General features: G+C 39.3%; 2 protein-coding genes and 1 pseudogene across 3 annotated transcripts; all 3 read right to left on the minus strand.

Moving 5' to 3' along the window:
• Positions 1–1,722: 1,722 nt before the first annotated feature.
• On the minus strand, positions 1,723–5,436 carry LOC138616353 (elastase-1-like). 2 transcript variants are annotated; one of them, XM_069690597.1, is made up of 8 exons: positions 5,386–5,436; positions 5,150–5,253; positions 4,342–4,442; positions 3,878–4,003; positions 3,390–3,526; positions 3,110–3,216; positions 2,069–2,218; positions 1,723–1,822 (listed from the first exon to the last, which is right to left on the minus strand). In XM_069690597.1, the coding sequence occupies exons 1-8, from the start codon at positions 5,423–5,425 to the stop codon at positions 1,811–1,813; spliced, it is 777 nt and encodes a 258-aa protein (XP_069546698.1). In that variant the 5' UTR covers positions 5,426–5,436; the 3' UTR covers positions 1,723–1,810. The 2 variants fall into 2 exon arrangements, with proteins under 2 accessions (XP_069546698.1, XP_069546697.1); XM_069690596.1 differs by having other exon boundaries at positions 3,074–3,216.
• A 1,354-nt stretch (positions 5,437–6,790) lies between these two features.
• LOC138616381 (elastase-1-like) lies at positions 6,791–10,568 on the minus strand (annotated as a pseudogene).
• Positions 10,569–13,834: 3,266 nt separating this feature from the next.
• Positions 13,835–16,293, minus strand: LOC138616644 (elastase-1-like). The gene is made up of 8 exons (XM_069691102.1): positions 16,239–16,293; positions 15,884–15,981; positions 15,644–15,744; positions 15,128–15,253; positions 14,721–14,857; positions 14,485–14,627; positions 14,110–14,259; positions 13,835–13,968 (listed from the first exon to the last, which is right to left on the minus strand). Exons 1-8 carry the CDS (start codon positions 16,276–16,278, stop codon positions 13,957–13,959), a joined length of 807 nt encoding a protein of 268 aa, XP_069547203.1. The 5' UTR covers positions 16,279–16,293; the 3' UTR covers positions 13,835–13,956.
• Positions 16,294–18,258: the final 1,965 nt, after the last annotated feature.

Below are 18,258 nucleotides of genomic sequence, written 5' to 3' on the forward strand. Positions count from 1 at the left end.
AAGAGGAATTTGACCAGGGGGACAGCTTTTTTGACTTTACTAATAAAAATGGCAGATGTTTGTGATGCTGTTTTTAATGATTGAATTTTAAATGTTTTTTTCTGAATGTATCATTGGCATGTATTTGTTATTCTGTTCTTTTACATGTCTATTTTTGTCTTTGAGAAAGTATATTTCTTTAAAAAGAAAGACTCAGGAGGGATGATATTTTTTAATGGATATAAGAGGTAGGCTACATCATATTGGTTATATTGAAGTACCTCAGCTAACAGTCTAAAATAAAATTGACTGAGTTTCCTTCCCATCTCTCTGCTCTAGCTTCCTTATACGTAGAACCTCTACGTACACTAATGAGGAATGACACTAACTTACTTCCTGCAAGCTGTCAGAGCTGTGTGCAGTGGCAGACTGTCTTCAGTTTGGTTGGTTGGTGCATGTATGTCAGGGCAACACAGCCTCTTCACGTACACTCTGCATGTATACTTCATACTGTATCAAGCGATATAAGCACAGCGGTAACCGGCTGTTCTCTTCTCTGTAGCCCAGATGGGTTCAGTCTCACGCTTGTTGACTACAGTTAAGGCCATTAATAGACTGTGAAGGTTGGTGTTTTTCATGTTTTCATTATATTTTTGTGTGTTTCGTTTCCTTTGTGTATGCCAGGTGCAGGACTTTTAAGATTCAGTTTTTGTCAAACGATTTCTCAAATTTAAAAAAAATCTTTGTCATCAATTAGGCATGTATAATAAATGTATTCTGCATTTGCTCAGTCCAGAGCAATACCTGCATATAAACAGCACAGTACAGGGACTTTGATCTGCTCTAGATGTAATGACACAAGAAGGGACTATGGCCTCCCATGACCCCCAAAAGGAGTGCTGATGATAGTAGAGCATAAATGAAATAATAAATAAAAGCCCTTGAGAGACTTACCGTGAGAGGGATTTTTTTCTTCCTGTATATTTGCATGTAAATATTTTCATGCAGTAATTTGTCACTTAGAGATGGATACGCTTTTTCTAATTTATAATAATTTAATTTAATTTCGGTCACACTAGTGCAATTGAGTTAATCATGGTTATTGCTTGTGTCCAAATAACATCTGGATATGCAACCACTGAAACTAATGCAGGTTATTAGTTTGTTATTGTTTGTTCAGTAGCATATCTGATGAATAGATAAATGAAAAATATGCAGCTCACATTGTTGGTACTGAGTTTTCAAGCCAAGAGTTTTTTTCTAAAGCAGAATTATTTAAATCTTTTTTAAATTCAGATTGCTTTTGACCATTAATGTTATATGTTATGAGCCTTTTCCATGTTGTACAACTGCTTAATTATTAAAAGAGTAATGTGTTTCTTTAAATGTTTTGAGCGTCTTTTCATCATTTGAAGTTATCCTATTTGAAGTCTTGAAAATTCTAAATTGGTCTAATTACATAGTTTTGTTCACCCTTCAGAATAAAATTAAACATTTTTACTGTATGACAACTTCTCCACTAACAGTAGTATTTTATTTTCACTGTTGAGTTTTGAAATCAATTTAATAGCAAAAGGTAATCTCACAACACATAACAAAAAGCTCATTAAAACTGCTGTCTCAGTAGATTATTAAAGCACTACTCTTCCACCTCCAATTCCTAATGGTTTAAAACATCTTAATGAGCAATGCCTGTTGCACCACACACAATACAAAGAAAAAAAAGAAGAAGAAGCAAGGCAGTTGCTCGTTATAGAACATTTTATTCTGATGTAGTCAGCGGAGATGAATCCACAGTGTTCTTTTGTTTCCATGGAGATCAATCCTCTTCTTAACCCATGATCTAGCAGAGCAAGGACAAATGCATCATTATGTGATTATCGTCAAGAATCGACCAACAAAATGCTGCACAAATATGTGTATTTAAAAGGAATAATTGTAGGTAATGATTCTGAAATTCTTCCATTACTGCATGTACTGTAATGTGATGGGATTCAGAAAAAAAAACCTCTGCTAATACTGTAACTGCATAACCTCCATTGAAAAGTACTGCGTGTGTGATTCATGTGACCGATTGTGAAATACTGACGCCGTTCATCCAGCTGATGTAAGCAGAGACACGGGTGAAGACGGTGGGCTTCCTGTAGGTATTGCAGCCAGAGGAAGAAACAAAGCTGGTCACACCATGGACGACCCACTTGCCGCCTACACTGCAGTTCAGGGGGCCGCCAGAGTCACCCTGTTTTCAGAAAAAACATCACATACAAACTAAAAATTCACAACTGATGGCTTTATTTTGAGCAGTTTTTTAGTTAGTAGCAAATATTCCAGTGAATTTAACTCATTCCCACTTGCTTCTCATATCCACTTCTAATCTCAGGCAGCCATGGAGCAACTTTGTGCAGAACATGAGTTCGCAAAACGTTGACACTTTGTGCAGTTTAAGCACTAGCTTGGATCATTGCAACTGACTTATGCCCCTGCTGATGCAGCAAGTAATCCCGCAAGTGTCCTCCAAAACAGCTTCTTTGACAGGAGGGTGTCAGCCCACAGCTCAGTGGGAGACATTCAAGTTCTCTCTGTCATGTTGGAGTGGGACTGAACACTGACAGGTCATTTACAGTGTTTTCCACTTTAGAAACTGGGCTCAAAATCTGAGGTTAGAGGAATCTACCTGACACAGGCCCCACTTTTTACGTAAACATTTCTAAGTTGTAACTAACGATTTTATTCTGTTTCAGAAAGTGTTTATTAATGCTTGATTAAGTACTTATACGCCATTAATTACAGCAATTTGCAAGGGGGGGGGGGCACAACAAATGATGCCAGTGTTTATTCTATTCAATTTGATAATAATGAAATATATAATTTTAGCAATCTATTAATAAATTATTAATTAGTAGTCCAGATCTTCTGCAGCTCTTACCCACAAGTGGTCATACATCCCAAACACCCAAAGATCATCAGAAATCCCAACTTGATAATAGTTTATAACTGACCTATAAAGCTTTAGTAAAAAAGTTTATTAAAAGTTAATACCACTGCGCATAAACCCTTATTGCTTATCAAAAGTTGTCGCCCTGAGTCGTCTCACCTGACAGCCAGATTCGCTGGCACCACCAGCACAGACCATGGTGTCCTTCACAGTGCTGCCCCACCATCCATAGCTGGTGCAGGTCTTGTGGTCAACAACAGGCATGGAGGCCTGCTTCAGCTGAGCAGACAGTTGACCTCCAGCTTGGGACAGCATGGAAAATATATTATCACAACTTGTGCTAAGGCCTGAAGTAGCAGAATAATACACTGCTGTATCTGTAAAAGTCAATGCTATTCACAGATGGCTTTCGTTTGCATACAAATACTGGAACTGAATATTATATTGTGTGAACGCATCGTTATGTCAGACTCACTCTGGGTGCGACCCCATCCGGTGATGTAGCAGTGGTTGTTGTGGGGCAGGACCTGACCAGAAGGAGGCAGAGCGCCGAGCTGGACGTTGCTGTTCAGGGAAGCATCAGAGGACAGATGCAGGAGAGCAATGTCGTACCTGAGGGTCAGACCAACAAGCCCTCATGTCACAAACTTTTGTGTGATTGCATGTGTTTTTACAGTGTTGACGGTAATATGTTGACTGAGGACCAATCAGAAAAAACAGTTTTCATAATTTAGTAAATATTTATTGTAAAATATGTACTGTACTATTAGTTTGTAAAATATTTTAACATATAAAATCACATATCTACATAGTTGGAATTAAATGCTAAAAATAGGACTTTGGACAAATTGTATTTATTTTTCACATTTGCCAAAACCTAAATGCATTCTGTTTTTACCATGTGCTGTGTACTGTGTTGTTTTTGTATGCAGAAGTGGGTCAAACCATGTCAAAACAACTAACCCTCCAGCAACGCTGTTGGAGTTCCACCTTGGGTGGATGTGGACACGGCTCACACTCATGTACTGCTCTTTGCCCTCATGGGAATTGATGTTGTGATCTCCAAGAACAACACGCCAAGTCCTGGAACTGTGGCCATGAAAAAAAATATATATATTTATTTCTTCCACTCATGCTCATCCTGTCTGGCAGTTAGAACTCTAGTAACCCAAGGATATTTGTTTAAAATCAACATTTTACATGGATGCTACATTTTGGAGAAATTTCATTTGATAGTTAAATGAAACAGAAGATTGAAAGACAGCAAGACAAATGTAAAACTATGTCTTGGTTGAAGTCGCCAGAAAATGTTATGAAATAAAATGATGTAAATGTTCATCTCTGTCTGAACACATGTCCTGTTATTTCACCCATAACTCCATTGGTTTTAGGCTCAGCAGCTATTCTGTGATGCATGAAACTCCCACCTGTCCACACAGTGAGCAGCGGTCATGACCCATCCTCTCCTGATCAGGGTTCCTCCACAGGTGTGGTAGAAGCTGCTGCCAGATTTGTACTGAAGAGAAATCTGGTAAAACGACAACACAGAACATTACAACTACAGCAAGCTGAAACCATTCACCTTTTATGCCCAGTGTGCCCTGGCATCACCACTGCAGTGCAAGAAGCTTAAAGCCATTTCAAGTGCCACTTCAAAATATGTAATTAACTCTGTGGGTCGCTATACGCAGAATAAATGTTACTCTGACCTATTTTGCCTTTCAAAGAGATGAACAAATGTGATACACGTGGGTTTAAAGCAACAGTCATACGACATTCGCTTGAATACTGTGCTGAAGTAAAATTTTGAGGCACTTGGACTTTACTTCCTCCACAGTATTTATTTAAAAGCTGAAGTTTCTACTTTCTTTGATTTTACATATGATCAGTTTGTAAAACATGATGCATTATTGTAGATTAAAGGCCCTGCATATCCACAAATGTGATTTTAATATTTAAGATGCTGATTAGACCGATTCAAAGTGGAGTTGCACAAATCTATGCAGGGATTTTCATTGGGGTCACTATGCACCAACAAGAATGATGAACTGGTGATGAGTCCCATAACCAAACTATCAAAAAACTCCACAAAGTCCTAAAAAAAACCTTTTGTACATAAGGTTTGGAGTTTTACTTGTAACAGCAATTTCGTGTTGTGCCATGTGTTTTTTTCTGAAGAAAAGGGTCGGAATACTCCTACACAACTGTTGTGGAGTCAGACAAAGTATACAGTACCTGCCAGGGCCAGGAGTTGGCTCTGGCAACCTCTCCTCCCACAACTCTCTCCTCAGCGCTGTCATCCTCCAGGTACCTGGGCTCGGGCTTCAGCTCAGCCAGCACTGAGTAAAGCAAAGACACAGGAAGGATAATGGTTAACCATCATGTATCCATGGGTGTGTGCAAGTGTGTGTATGGGTGTGCATGTGTGTGTGCGTTTGCAGAATGTCAAAGGAGAACAAGACGATTCTTACCGAGGGCTGCGAGAGAGGTCAACAAAAGAAACCTGAGCATGTTTGCAGTCTCCTAACACGTTATGCACAGAAGACTTCTGCCCATGACTCTTTTATACCCTCAAGACCATTCGTGCGTGTGTGTGTGTGTGTGTGTGTGCGCGTGCGTGTTTTGTGTGTGTGTGTGTGTGTATGTGTGGAAATGATTTGTTCTATACCAGCACCTGTGTCTATCTCACAGTTATCGCTACAGTGTGACCTGGGGGATATATTTGTGGAATAGCTGACTCAGCTACTAAATCTATTTTTTCCACTAACATTGGCAAAAACAGTCAGGATTGTTCAACGTAGGATCCCCTCCATTTTTCACTAAAACACACAAAACCTTTAAGGTGTGTTATGATGAAGCAGTTTTTTGGCAAAGTACAATTTATTTTTTAATTGTTTTAGGAACTGCAAAAGTTCTGTATCATATGTTGCTTTCATCAAGCCATTGTTAACAGCTTTAACTATTACCAAAGAGTTGCCAAAGGCAGAATAAGGATTGACACACACACACACACACACACACACACACACACACACACACACACACACACACACACACACACACACACACACACACACACACACACACACACACACACACACACACACACACACACACAAACACATTCTGACATTTTCTGTGAGTGTTTTCCTACCGTTAAAACCCATCTTCAGATGCATTTTACGCTGCACAGTCGGCATGTATGACTTTGTTCTCTTTCTCATTGTCTGGGGGGCCAACTGGAGGCAATCAAGCTCTTAGATTGCTCGGAGAAAAAATAAAGATGTAGTACATGAGTGTGATGAGGCATTTTAGTTACATAGACAATGTATTACTTGAATAGGCTGAAAGTGTGTTTAGATATGCATAGATTTTTCAGAAGAGCATTTATGCATATTTCCAATTTACACCAGTCAGAGCTGAAAACGTGTTAGTTTTAAGCAGCATGAACATGTATGCACAATTTGTAACATAAACACATGAATAGCCTCTGTCATCTCGACATGGAATTCATGAACAGTAACATTTTAAATAACAATAGGGCTTTCGCACCATCAGCCCTAATGATTTATTCACATGAAGTTTTAAATATCAGCAGGGAGATGCTGTAGATTTAGGTTTATATAAAATACAATCGTTTTGTTTACTAAACTGTAGCGTGTGATGTGTAGCGATTGTGGTGAACATGCAGTTTGTCATGCATCATGCTTTAAGAGTCACAGTCTTGTTATTACAACAGACAGCAGAGCTCCATCTGTGCAGAGTTGAAAATGTAGAGCTGTGGAACAGTAGTGGGATTTTAATGTATGGACATGTCCTTGCATGTAGCAGTTTACAGGTCGTTGATTAATATAGATTAACATCACTGTTTAAGGCTTACAGGAACAACCCTGCGGCAATAGAGCAGAACTCCACTTTAAGCCTTTGATAAGTATTCATGAGGCCCTGCAGGTACTGTGTAGGTGCAGCGTAGGTAGTGTGCTGTGAGGGTTGCTGCTGCACAGGAAGGTTTAAAGGAGACAGACAATTGCGTTGGACAAAACTGTTCAGGCATCAGGGGATAAAACACACCTTGAGTCCTGTGATTTTAATTTGAAGACATGTATTTATATTTATTTAAGTTATGCTATGCCTCTCTGAAATTTGGGATCTTAGTTTTTGGCAAAGGAAACAATACAGAGCTTTATGTTATGTTGTGTTCTTGTTGCACAAACCAGCTTCACATCCTAGCTGCTGAGCAACACTTTCACAGCTTGTATAATCTGAGCTCTATTATTTTCCCATCCCGTAAAGTTGTTCTGCATATGTTGACCCTCAGACTGCTTTATCAGTGAAATATGCCATACATCTGTAACATCACTACTTAATATCCAGTTAATTTATTACTGTATGCAATTAAATTATTGTTTGGAGCTAAGCAAGTGATACTTTAAAAAAAGGTTTTCAGTGTTTCTTTTTTGCTCAAAAAAGTCCTTCTTAGAGCAAATGTACAAATGTGATAAATAACACAGGGTCCATTTAGTATTAAGAGCACATTTTTTATTTTAACTTTAAAGAGCCTTGCTAGAAGCATCCACTACAGCAGTCCTGTGATAATAAAAGTATGTCTGGGAGCTGCATGTGACTAATACCCAAGTACATCCTAATAGATTATGGTTATTACAACCTCCCCACAGGCCCTACTTTAAAATTATTTATGGAAGAGACTCAAGAGTTTCAAGGTCAAATGAAACATTCAATAAAATATGCTTCTAACAATCACTAACATTTACCAGATATATATAAAAAAGTGAGAGAGATTGGAGAGCTGGATTGAAATGCAATGACGACCCTGTAAAAATGTTTAAGACATACAAAGTTTAATGAGTATCTCCAGTGGCTGCAGTCAGTCTGTTAAGTGTTGTTTCCATTCTGACTACCGCAGCTGCAACATGGGTGCAGTTTCCACTATATGCAGACACTATTGTACCACAACATGGCCTTTTCCCTCTAAAATGTCACAAAACCGCAAAAGAAAGAGTGCCACAATCCTTCCTTTTATTTAACATCGATCAGAAAAATTGTAGTTTCTAACTGGAGCAAAAACAGATTTAAACTTTGAATAAAAGCATGAATGATAGAAAAGGACAAGTTCACCATAAGAGAAGACAAAAGGTTGCAAAATAAATGTCAACTTTTACTCAGAGCAGCTGGCTGTCAGGACTCCGAATCAGAACGTTATGCATTATGTCAAAAAAAAAAACAGTCTATCTTTGAGTCCCCAGTTCATCCCCTCATTCTGCTCATATTTGTCCTATTTCTGTCATAAAGTAGTTTGCTGAGTGCTGATAATGCTCACATGCAGTTTTAAATGGAAAAGTGTTGAATGTGAAGTTTTGGAAGACCTGATAATGGATTATTAGGCAGTTACCTGAATTTTGGAGTTTATCTTGCTGTTGCTGTGCAATTCACGGACTCTACTATGCTATTCATCAATGTCATAATGAGAAATGTTTTTTAAGAGATAACTTCAACACTTATAAAAGGATATCAGGCAGTTAGAAAGATGTTTAAAACACTACTTTTTTTTTTATATTATTTTGACCAAGTTTATTTGTGGAAGATTTGACCAGGGAAACAAGCTCACTTCAGAGCAATCCTCCATATCAGACATTGTTCATGACCTAGAAGAAGAAAATAACTTTCAGTATATCATCATCTGCATATTCATTTCAAAAGATGTGATAAATTCAGGACATGCTGTAAAATGTGATGTGAAAGTATATAACAGATGAGTCTTTAAACTGTCTGTGTCTTTGACTTTCCTCCTTTTGTTTTATATTACATCTCCATGATTGACCGACTTCATTCATGTGATGTAGGCAGAGACGTGGGTGAAAACAGTGGGCCTCTGGGGCGCATTGCACAAAACTGGCATTCCCATGGACATACCAAGGGTAGGGGTCCCTGCAGTTAAGAGGGCCACCAAAGTCACCTTAAGGAGAAGCAAAAAAACATTTTGATCAGAACCACAGATTGAATATAAAGATCAACATATGCAACCACAAATACTTTTCTTTCTTATAACCGTCTGTAGCTCTTGGGAGTTATATAACATTGTATCAGCAGGTGAGAAGCTGTTCTTTCCCAAAGACCAAGATGGAATACATGTGATATCTTTTACAATAACAATAATCAAAACAACAAAAACCTAGTTTGTCTTTACATAAATCTGACTATCTATATCCAGAAAGCCAGATTATTCAGTCTGAATTTTTGTTTATTTCAAATTTAACACTTAAAAACAAATAAATATGATTTCTTACATGAATAGACTGATGAGATTCATCACCGTTTAACCTTGTAAGATGTGTGTTAGGTGTTATTTTATACTTTAGTTATTGAAATAATATTGTAAAAGTAAAACCACAAACATCTTCTGATCAGTATCAGTGATAGCTGTATGAAAAGATATGTAATACCGATATAAAATGTGGATTTCCGTGTGTGTTGATTATTATCTATATTCTATTCTATGTTATTATCAACTATAAAGTCGATTATTGGAGTGAGTGAGTTTTAAAAAGTTCTGCAAATTCACCAACTGAACACAGAAGGGATTTTTATTCAACATGTGAGACGCTGTTTGTTTCGATTGGAACGCATGACTTTGGAAAATCACAAACACTCACATTGCATCCTGAATGAGCGCCTCCTCCAGCACAGATCATGATGGTTTTGACCGTGCAGCCCCACCAGCCGGAGCTGGTGCAGGTCTGGTGGTCCACAGAAGGAAGGTACGCTTGCCTCATCCTGTTCGGCATTCCTCCACCAGCTGAAGGCACACAGAAGAGAGGCAGACATATACGACGAACCTGGGAGGACAGCTTGTGTTTGCACTGCACAGTTTTTAGTCAGAATTATGAGTATGAGGAGTTGCATCAGACTCAACTGGAGGTGCGACCATATCCAGTGATGAAGCAGTAAGAGTTGTGAGGCGGGATCTCACCCAAACTGGGCAGATTGGCCAGCTTCTCATTGGAGGTCAGGGAAACATCAAAGGACAGTCACAGCAGGGCAAAGTCATTACTACAGAACAAAAAACTGTGACTGCTTCATACTCAAGTTACACAATCATCAAATGGTTCTATAGGAACGAGCATCACCAGAAACATGCTGACTAAAAGTATTAGAGTGATTTCAATGATTTGCTGACAACTTTCATTTTAAAGTCTGTAAAGCCAAACTGCTGTGAAGGGAAGATGCTAAACAAAAATAAGAAACCTTTACACAAAATATACGACATGAAAAGGTAATAAGTGATAGACTGACCCAGAGGAGATGCTGTTATTGTTCCACTAAGGATGAATATGAAAACTGCAGACATTCCTGTACTGCTCTGTTCCATCACTATGGTTCAGGACAACATCACTGAGGAACACATGCGCGGATCTGGGACTGTTTGGGCTGGGATTTGTTTGTTTGTTTGTTTGTTTTCCACAGTGATGCATTAAAAGAGAGGTAATGCACGAAGGAGAGGAGACGGAAAATTTGTGCAAGTGAGATGATATAAAAACCAGGGCGTGTAACAGTTACTGAGTAGTATATCAGATCAGAAAAGGTTACCAATAAAGTACCTGTTACCTGGACACAGTGAGCAGCGGTCATAACCCATTCCCCCTGATCAGCGTTCCTCCACAGAAATGGTGGTAGGAGCCGGCAGTACTGCAGAGAGATCTGGAGCAGGACTGAAAAAATATTTGTATTCACCAAAGGGCATAATGTCGTCCAACCATGAAAACATTACAGGAGAGTTCTTGCAATATCTAACTGTGTATATGCATTGGAATAAAGCAGCTACATTAGAAAAATGTAGATTTATGAACATAAAACATTTTGTTACATATGCATTTACTAATGCCTAACCATTTTCTGTGAATATAATTAAGACATATCTTGCCTTCTGGGCGTGGCCAAATGGCTTGCTACCGCCCCCTAAATAGATGCCCCGGCAGCTTCATTTACCTACATGCACGAAATTCGGTGGACATGTGTATCACACCAAGATGTACAAAAAAGTTACAATGCACCATTACGTCAACTCAACAGGAAGTCTGCCATTTTGAATTTAGTTGCTATTTTTGGCGATTCGCACATGTTGTACTTTAACGAACTCCTCCTACAGACTTGAAATTTAGTCTGTTGTGCACTCTTAACATGTTTGGGATTAAAAGATATCATAAGAATTTGTTTTCGTCAATCGGTGTGCCCGTAGCCTGGCAGCCAAAAAGTGACCCAAAAGTCATGCTATAGCACGTCGTCCAAAAAGTGACCCAAAAATTACTTTTAGGTCACTTTTTGCTGTATTATGACTTTTTTTTTTCATAATTTGGATGACATGGTATAGTATGAATTTTTGTTTTTTTAAAGTCATAACACAGGGAGAAATCAAACCCCCAACCTTCTTACTGAGAGGCAACACTGCTAACACTGTGCCACCAATCTTCCCAGGTGATGGTCTGCATTGTGACAAATCTTTGGCTCACTGTAACCTATAACTCCACCGTCCACAAATATTCATTCAAATGCGACCAAAATTGCCGGAGACATTCTTTGGATAGTAGAGGTGCATGTTTTCAAGGGGGTCTGCAGTGATATTAAATATCTTCCTGTAATGTGTAGTGTACGCAAAACTTTTTCATTTATAGCAACCTTGGTGAATTTAGTTGCAATTTTTGGCGATTCACACATGTTGTACATTAACGAACTCCTCCTACAGATTTTGTTGGACCGACTTGAAATTTAGTCTGTGCACTCTTAACATGTTTGGAATTAAAAATGATCAAAATAATGTGTTTTCATCGATCGGTGTGCCCGTGATTTTTTTTTAAAGTTCATGAAAAAGGGAGGGATTGAACTCCCAACCTTCTAACTGAGAGGCAGCAGTGCCAACCACTGCACCATCTATCTTCACAGGAGCTTAATAGCATTGTGACAAATCTTTGGCTCGCTGCAACCTATAACTCCACCATCCATAAATATTCATTCCAATGCGAGCAAAATTGCCACAGACATTCTTTGGATAGTAGATACATGTGTTTTCAAGGGGGTCTGCAGTGATATTAAAAATCTTCCTGTAACGTGTAGTGTATACAAAACTTTTTCAATTTCTCCAAACGTTTCAACTTCACTAAAAGTTGAATCACCATCAACAGGCCAAGGTGCAATCTGAACCATTAATAGCAACCTTGGTGAAGTAGAATCTTTTACCTGTTGAGTTAACCAGACTGTTGGTTGAGTCACTGAAACTCTTTCTCCTGCCATGACTCATTCTCCAGCGCTGAAGATAGTCCAGCGGTCTACAACACCAACTCCAAGAGGGAAACGACCTCATGAAGACACGGGTTCGAGCCCCGCCAAGGTAACACACATGGCTCACGGTTTACCCGCCGAGGTAACGCACAAGGTTCCCGGTTTACCCGCCGAGGTAACGCACAAGGTTCTCGGTTTACCCGCCGAGGTAACGCACAAGGTTCACGGTTTACCCGCCGAGGTAACGCACAAGGTTCACGGTTTACCCGCCGAGGTAACGCACAAGGTTCACGGTTTACCCGCCGAGGTAACGTACAAGGTTCACAGAGGGCAAGACCTCCAAAGGCAAGTCCCTCTAAGGGTAAGCCACACTATTTGTATGTGCAGTAATACTAATACCAAACCAAAGGTCAACAACAATACAAAAGTGACTTTGAATGTGATGTTAAAGCCGCCCAAAAAAAAAAAAAAAAGCCTTTTTTTTTTTTTTTTTTTTTTTTTAAAGAAGAATAACGAACGAGATCGAGAAAAGAATTAAAACTGCAAGCGGGAATATGCGGACTCATCCAGCGGGTCGGGGAGCTGGCAGCCCCGTCCCACTGGATCCCTGACGTGCAGCGTGCGAGGGCCCGCATATCACTGGTTGCAGTTTTAATTGTCTCTTATATCTTTATACCTTTAGTTAGCGCTGGCTAACACTTTCCCATTTTATTTGTCCTAAGCTAAACTAAAAGTGGCTGACTTTAGTTATATGTTCAATTAATGTGCATACATATTATTCTTTACACCTAACTTGAGGCAGGAAAGCAAATTAAATCAAATTAAACACAATAAATACAAATCAAGAGCTCTCTATCCGCAGATTCGAGACTTATTTTTAAACTTCCCAGTTTGTCTGCTACCTATACTGTAGGGCAAAGGTGAGATCTTGCAACAGCACCTTTTATACATGACTGTGTCTTCCTGTGCGATACTGTAGCTGCCTAGGCCAGGAGGTGGGACTAGTCACGTCGTTACCCCCAACAACTCTTTACGCAGTGCTGCCCTCGGTGTCGCTGGACTGAAGCTCCAGCTTAGCCAGCACTGAGGCACAGAGGAAAGTCATCAAATAAAGTTGAAAGGTATTGAAATTCACAGCGGAGCCTTGACATTTCTCACCTGTGGCTGTGAGAGTGGCGAGCAGCAGAAACACGAGCATGTCTGTGGTGTCAGAGCATTTCTAAATGCTCGCCTCATTCTTTCACACCCTGAGCTGACCTTCGTTTAATGTGAGCCCTCAGCTGAGTTTGGCAGTGGTTAAAACTGCACCAGGTGTCTTTCAGACTTTATCATAGTTTGCAATAGTGTGTGATGACGTGTTGCCACATGACACTGAATTCACTGAAATATTTCAAGGTGTTTCTGTAAATCTACGCAGTATCCCAAGGATTAAACATTTATTTTCATTCTGTGGCCACAATTTAAGTGCTTTTCAGATACATTTGTTTGTCCTTTCTTTTTTTTTACCGGTTTTCTTGCAGCATAGGAGAGTTTGATGACCAAAGCAACTTACATGTGAAAATATTACCTTCATAATGACACACATGACAGTGATTGCATAAACCTTCTGATGAAAAATTAGTCATCAAACAAAATGTTATCATGTTTATTTTTGTAGAATGAGACCAGACAAGTGAGAATGTACAGTGGATGAAAACATGGTCAGATGTAGTCTCTTTCTTTGTGTGCTCCAACACAGATGACACACGCACTTAGTTCATGATCTGGAAAGCAGAAGAAGTGATTAAGGCATCACACGCGTGCAATATGATGTAAGAAGAGTAAAAAAAAATACCATAAAATCCATAGAAATACTAATACTCCTGTACAGAGAGGAACATGCATTATATGTCTTTCATACTGACCGAGTCCATCCAGTCAATATAGGCAGAGACGCGGGTGAAGACAGTGGGCTTCTGGGGAGTATCGCATCCCCATCCAGACACAAAGCTGGCAATACCATGCACGTAGTATTTTCCATTAACCATGCAGTTCAGGGGGCCGCCGGAGTCACCCTAGAAAAAAAAACAAGATTAATGAGAACTTTAAAATGAAATTTGGAAATTATACTACCTCTTCTTTTATGTTTTTTTTTTTAATGTTTTTCACCAGCGTATATCTTCACTACTTCAGTGAAGTGCACTTAAACACAAATAAGAAAACTTAGTAAAGTAGAGGTAAAATAAGCCCATATTACTATCTGTTTTTCAAATTTCTCAGTCACGTAGGAGGAGACTCACATTGCATCCAGCCTCAGCACCTCCACCGCCACACACCATGGTGGGCTTCACAGTGCTGCCCCACCAGCCAGAGCTGGAGCAGGTCTGGTGGTCCACCAGAGGAAGGTAGGCCTGCTTGAGCTGAGCGGACAGGCTACCACCAGCTGGTCAAGATAAAATGGGAAGATACTCTGAGCATTACAAAAAACATCTAGCAGTGGTATTGACATGTATGGTAGCCCATGAAGTCAACTCACTGGAAGTGCGTCCCCATCCAGTGACGTAGCAGAGGTTGTTGTGAGGCAGGATATGGCCGGAGGAAGGCAGAGAGCCCAGCTCGACGTAAGAGTTCAGGGTGGCATCAGAGGAAAGACGCAGCAGGGCAATGTCATACCTGAGGTACAGAGGTATCAGACATAGTTTTGTAAAGATACGACACTCCTGGGGAGGACCTTTTTGCCTGTAGCTTGGACCACCACAGCCTGAAGGTGACATTCAGACCCCAAATCAACAGCTTTGTTCAATGCTTTTTGAGAAAAGAAAAAGATTCCCTTGAAAGCATTATGTCCCACTTCTAGCGAAACATTTTTCATAAACATCCCTTTTAGAAGCGGCAAAAGAGCCTTCAAATGTTATGAATCTAAGAAAAAAAAGTAGTCCTCACCCCCCAGCCACATTACTGGACCGCCATCCGGAGTGGATGTAAACATTGCTGACACTTATTATCTGCTCTCTGCCGTTGTTGCTGTTGAGGTCATGTTCACCAATAATGACGCGCCACGTCCTGCTGCTGCAATGTTCCAAAAAAAGAACCAAAGACAAACACAATATTGTTAGATAATTAATTGTACTTGCAAGTCAGTATTGCCTTATGAATTCATATTAAAGTGAACCAATGCCAAAAAAACTCAAACAAAACGGCTTTGTTTCTGTTTTGATTCATTGCTTTCAATTACTTTTTTCCTTTATAATCAAGTAAACAAACCCGCTGGGTATGTGACCGTTATTAATGAGGCTGTGAGAAGTTTTCTCATGCTGGTGACATTTAAAGCGACCAAAATAAATTATACTTCAGTAGTGTGATAAGTGGAGGCTGTGGATATTCAAGTAAAAACGAAATATTCACAAATACGCACACACAGACAAAGAATAGTGAGTCTCTGGTTAATCATTATGTTACCTGTCCACACAGTGAGCAGCAGTCATAACCCAGCCTCTCTGAATCAGGGTTCCTCCACATGTGTGGTAGAAGTTGCTGCCAGATCTGTACTGGAGAGAGATCTAAAGGGCGGAAACATACCAGAAATATGTATTTTTAAAAACACACTCAGGCTTAATTCAACAATCTGGTACGGACGCTCTGTTTTTTGTTGAAACAGTGCATGCATTTAAACAGTGTTGACTCTGTGTTATAGGTTACCTGCCAGGGCCATGAGTTGGGTCTAGCCACTTCACCTCCAACAACCCTCTCAAAGCTGTCCTCCAGATACCTGGGCTCGGGCTTCAGCTCAGCCAGCACTGGTTAAAAGACAGAAAAAAAGATTTAAACATGGATTTTCAGAAATATCCTGTTATCATTTGTTTGCACCTACAGGTGGGAAGAGAAATTATAGTGAGAGTAGACTGATAAAGCAGATTATCTGGAGCCCCTGTGTGTTGACTAAACTAAAATATAGAGACTGACTGGATGACAGACAGAGTAAGAAAATGAATGAGACAGGCAGAGATCAATCATAAATACTGATACAGTGCAATGTGTGCCGTCATTTTCTTACCCAGGGCTGCGAGACTTGTCAACACCAGAAACCTGAGCATGTCTGCAGTGTGTCACGATGTTTCTGCGAGGAACAAATGCCTCTCACTTTCTTTTATACCCAAACTTGACCTTCACTGATGCGGAAAAGTGTGACAGTTCTTTTTCCCCCGTGACAAAAGCCAGGTATGCACCTGTGCTCGGTCTCACACAGTCTTATCACTGCCAGTTAAAACCCACCTCTTACTTTGACCAGCAGAATATGGTCCAGAATCAAGAATGTGGCATAGAAAATGTTATCACTGGATGGCATGAGTCATAGTGATTCAAAGGACTCAGAAGGGTATTCATACATTTATTCTGGCTGATAAGAGTGTGCCGAATCTATTTCCATGCTTATGGGAAAAAAAACATCTGTCATAAAGGTGGCTTAAAGAAAAGGAGTGTAATGATGTATGGTTGACCTTATAACTGGGTAGATCATGACGCCTGTCATCATATCAGATAACTGTGACTTCGAATATAGTTATCTCCCACCCAATATCCAAAATGATTATTCAGTGTATTTTATATGTGCATAAGATCATTTTCATTTTTAGTCTCCAGTGTGCACTCTAAAAATGGATTGTCTGATGTAACAGTGTGCAAGTTCTTGCAAATATTTACATCATAACTTAATTATGTGGCCATTTGAACCAGCATGAATTATGAAGTAAGCACGGGAAAACAGGCGGGTGTGCCACCGTCGACTCTTTGAGGAGAATTTTGTGATAGCTCACAACAAAGGTACATGTTCAAAGGCAAAATATATCCACTTTTTATTTTATTTAGTGGTACAGTGTTTGTCTTGTGTGACTGAGTAGATGTTATTTCTATTGTACTGTTGTATTTGTTAAGCACACAATAAATATTTGAAAAGTTGAAATTCTTCCCTGAATCCCTAATAAGTCAAACAAAACATACAAATGTGATCATGATAATTGACCATAAAATGTACTTATATTTTACCATATTGCAAAAAACTAAATATTCTGTATCTTTCTTAAAGCAAATATTTACAAAGTCAGAAATGTAAAGAAAATGTAATAATCTCATTTAACTACTGAGTAAATAAACAAGGGAGCTGTGGTATTCAGTTTGTGTCTTGAGGGAAGTCTATGCGAGTCTGTTGACCAGGTGAGGCCTTCCTTTTCTCCAAATGTATATTTCTTTCTAAGTGCAAACATATAAGGAACAAGTGTAACAGTTTAAGAAACGGACTCTAAATTGTTCACAAATATAAACAATTCAATGTTTTACTATATTCTATATTATTCAAAGAATATAGAGCAGTTTATGATTGAGGTCAGATATCACATTATTTTCAATATACATACTTTGGGATTAAGAGGCTGCAGTGACAACAAACAAGACAGTTTTAGAGCCTAACACTAGAGGGGACCAAAGACTAGCAAACACATGGCATCTCACTTGTCTACAAAGGGACACACACATTTAATCATTCTGCACTTCACAGGATACAGACGGATGGCATGCAGTCCTGGGATTTTTTTTGTTTGAACACCCAAACCTTCAAAAAAAACAAGGCCAGATTTAGTACTAATAACAGTGCTGAGATTTTTAAAAAAGACAAAGTGAAAATCTATATTTCCAACTGGAGAGATTTAAATCCAGTGTGAGAACTGAGTTAAAAAAAAATTCTCTCCTCCACTTTGCTTTGACCTCTCTGACATTGAACAGCAGAATCACAGATGGATTACTTGATGATTCATGCAGGGTGAGTCTCAAAGAAAAATATATATAATTATACTTTTTATAAGTTTAGTAGTTCTTAACTGGTCACACTGATAGCTCTAACAATAGATTTGTGGACAATGGGAAGGCCTCTGATGTGCCCATCTTTTATAAAACACTCCTTAATTAGACGGGAAGTCATTAAAACTGTATGGATTTGGGATTATTGCCTTATCAGGCTATTAAAGAGATAGCTCCGCCGGCTAGTAATTGAGCTGGCCCCCCGACACTCGGGGAAAAGGTCCTAA

This window comes from Brachyistius frenatus, unplaced genomic scaffold (genome assembly GCF_029030835.1).
Source record: "Brachyistius frenatus isolate BFR_SWC_R1_liver_20210118 unplaced genomic scaffold, ASM2903083v1 Contig_10, whole genome shotgun sequence".
In the NCBI taxonomy this organism is placed as follows: domain Eukaryota; kingdom Metazoa; phylum Chordata; class Actinopteri; family Embiotocidae; genus Brachyistius; species Brachyistius frenatus.

Excerpts from the sequence above, each read along its gene's own strand:
- LOC138616353 (XM_069690596.1), bottom strand. The coding sequence starts at position 5,425 with ATGCTCAGGTTTCTTTTGTTGACCTCTCTCGCAGCCCTCG. Across the intron at positions 4,443-5,149 it reads CCAACTCCTGGCCCTGGCAG|ATTTCTCTTCAGTACAAATC; the intron begins GTACTGTATACT and ends TCGTTTTACCAG. Across the intron at positions 4,004-4,341 it reads GCTGCTCACTGTGTGGACAG|TTCCAGGACTTGGCGTGTTG; the intron begins GTGGGAGTTTCA and ends TCATGGCCACAG.
- LOC138616644 (XM_069691102.1), bottom strand. The coding sequence starts at position 16,278 with ATGCTCAGGTTTCTGGTGTTGACAAGTCTCGCAGCCCTGG. Across the intron at positions 15,982-16,238 it reads GACAAGTCTCGCAGCCCTGG|TGCTGGCTGAGCTGAAGCCC; the intron begins GTAAGAAAATGA and ends TCTTTTAACCAG. Across the intron at positions 14,260-14,484 it reads GTGCTGAGGCTGGATGCAAT|GGTGACTCCGGCGGCCCCCT; the intron begins GTGAGTCTCCTC and ends TTTTTTTTCTAG.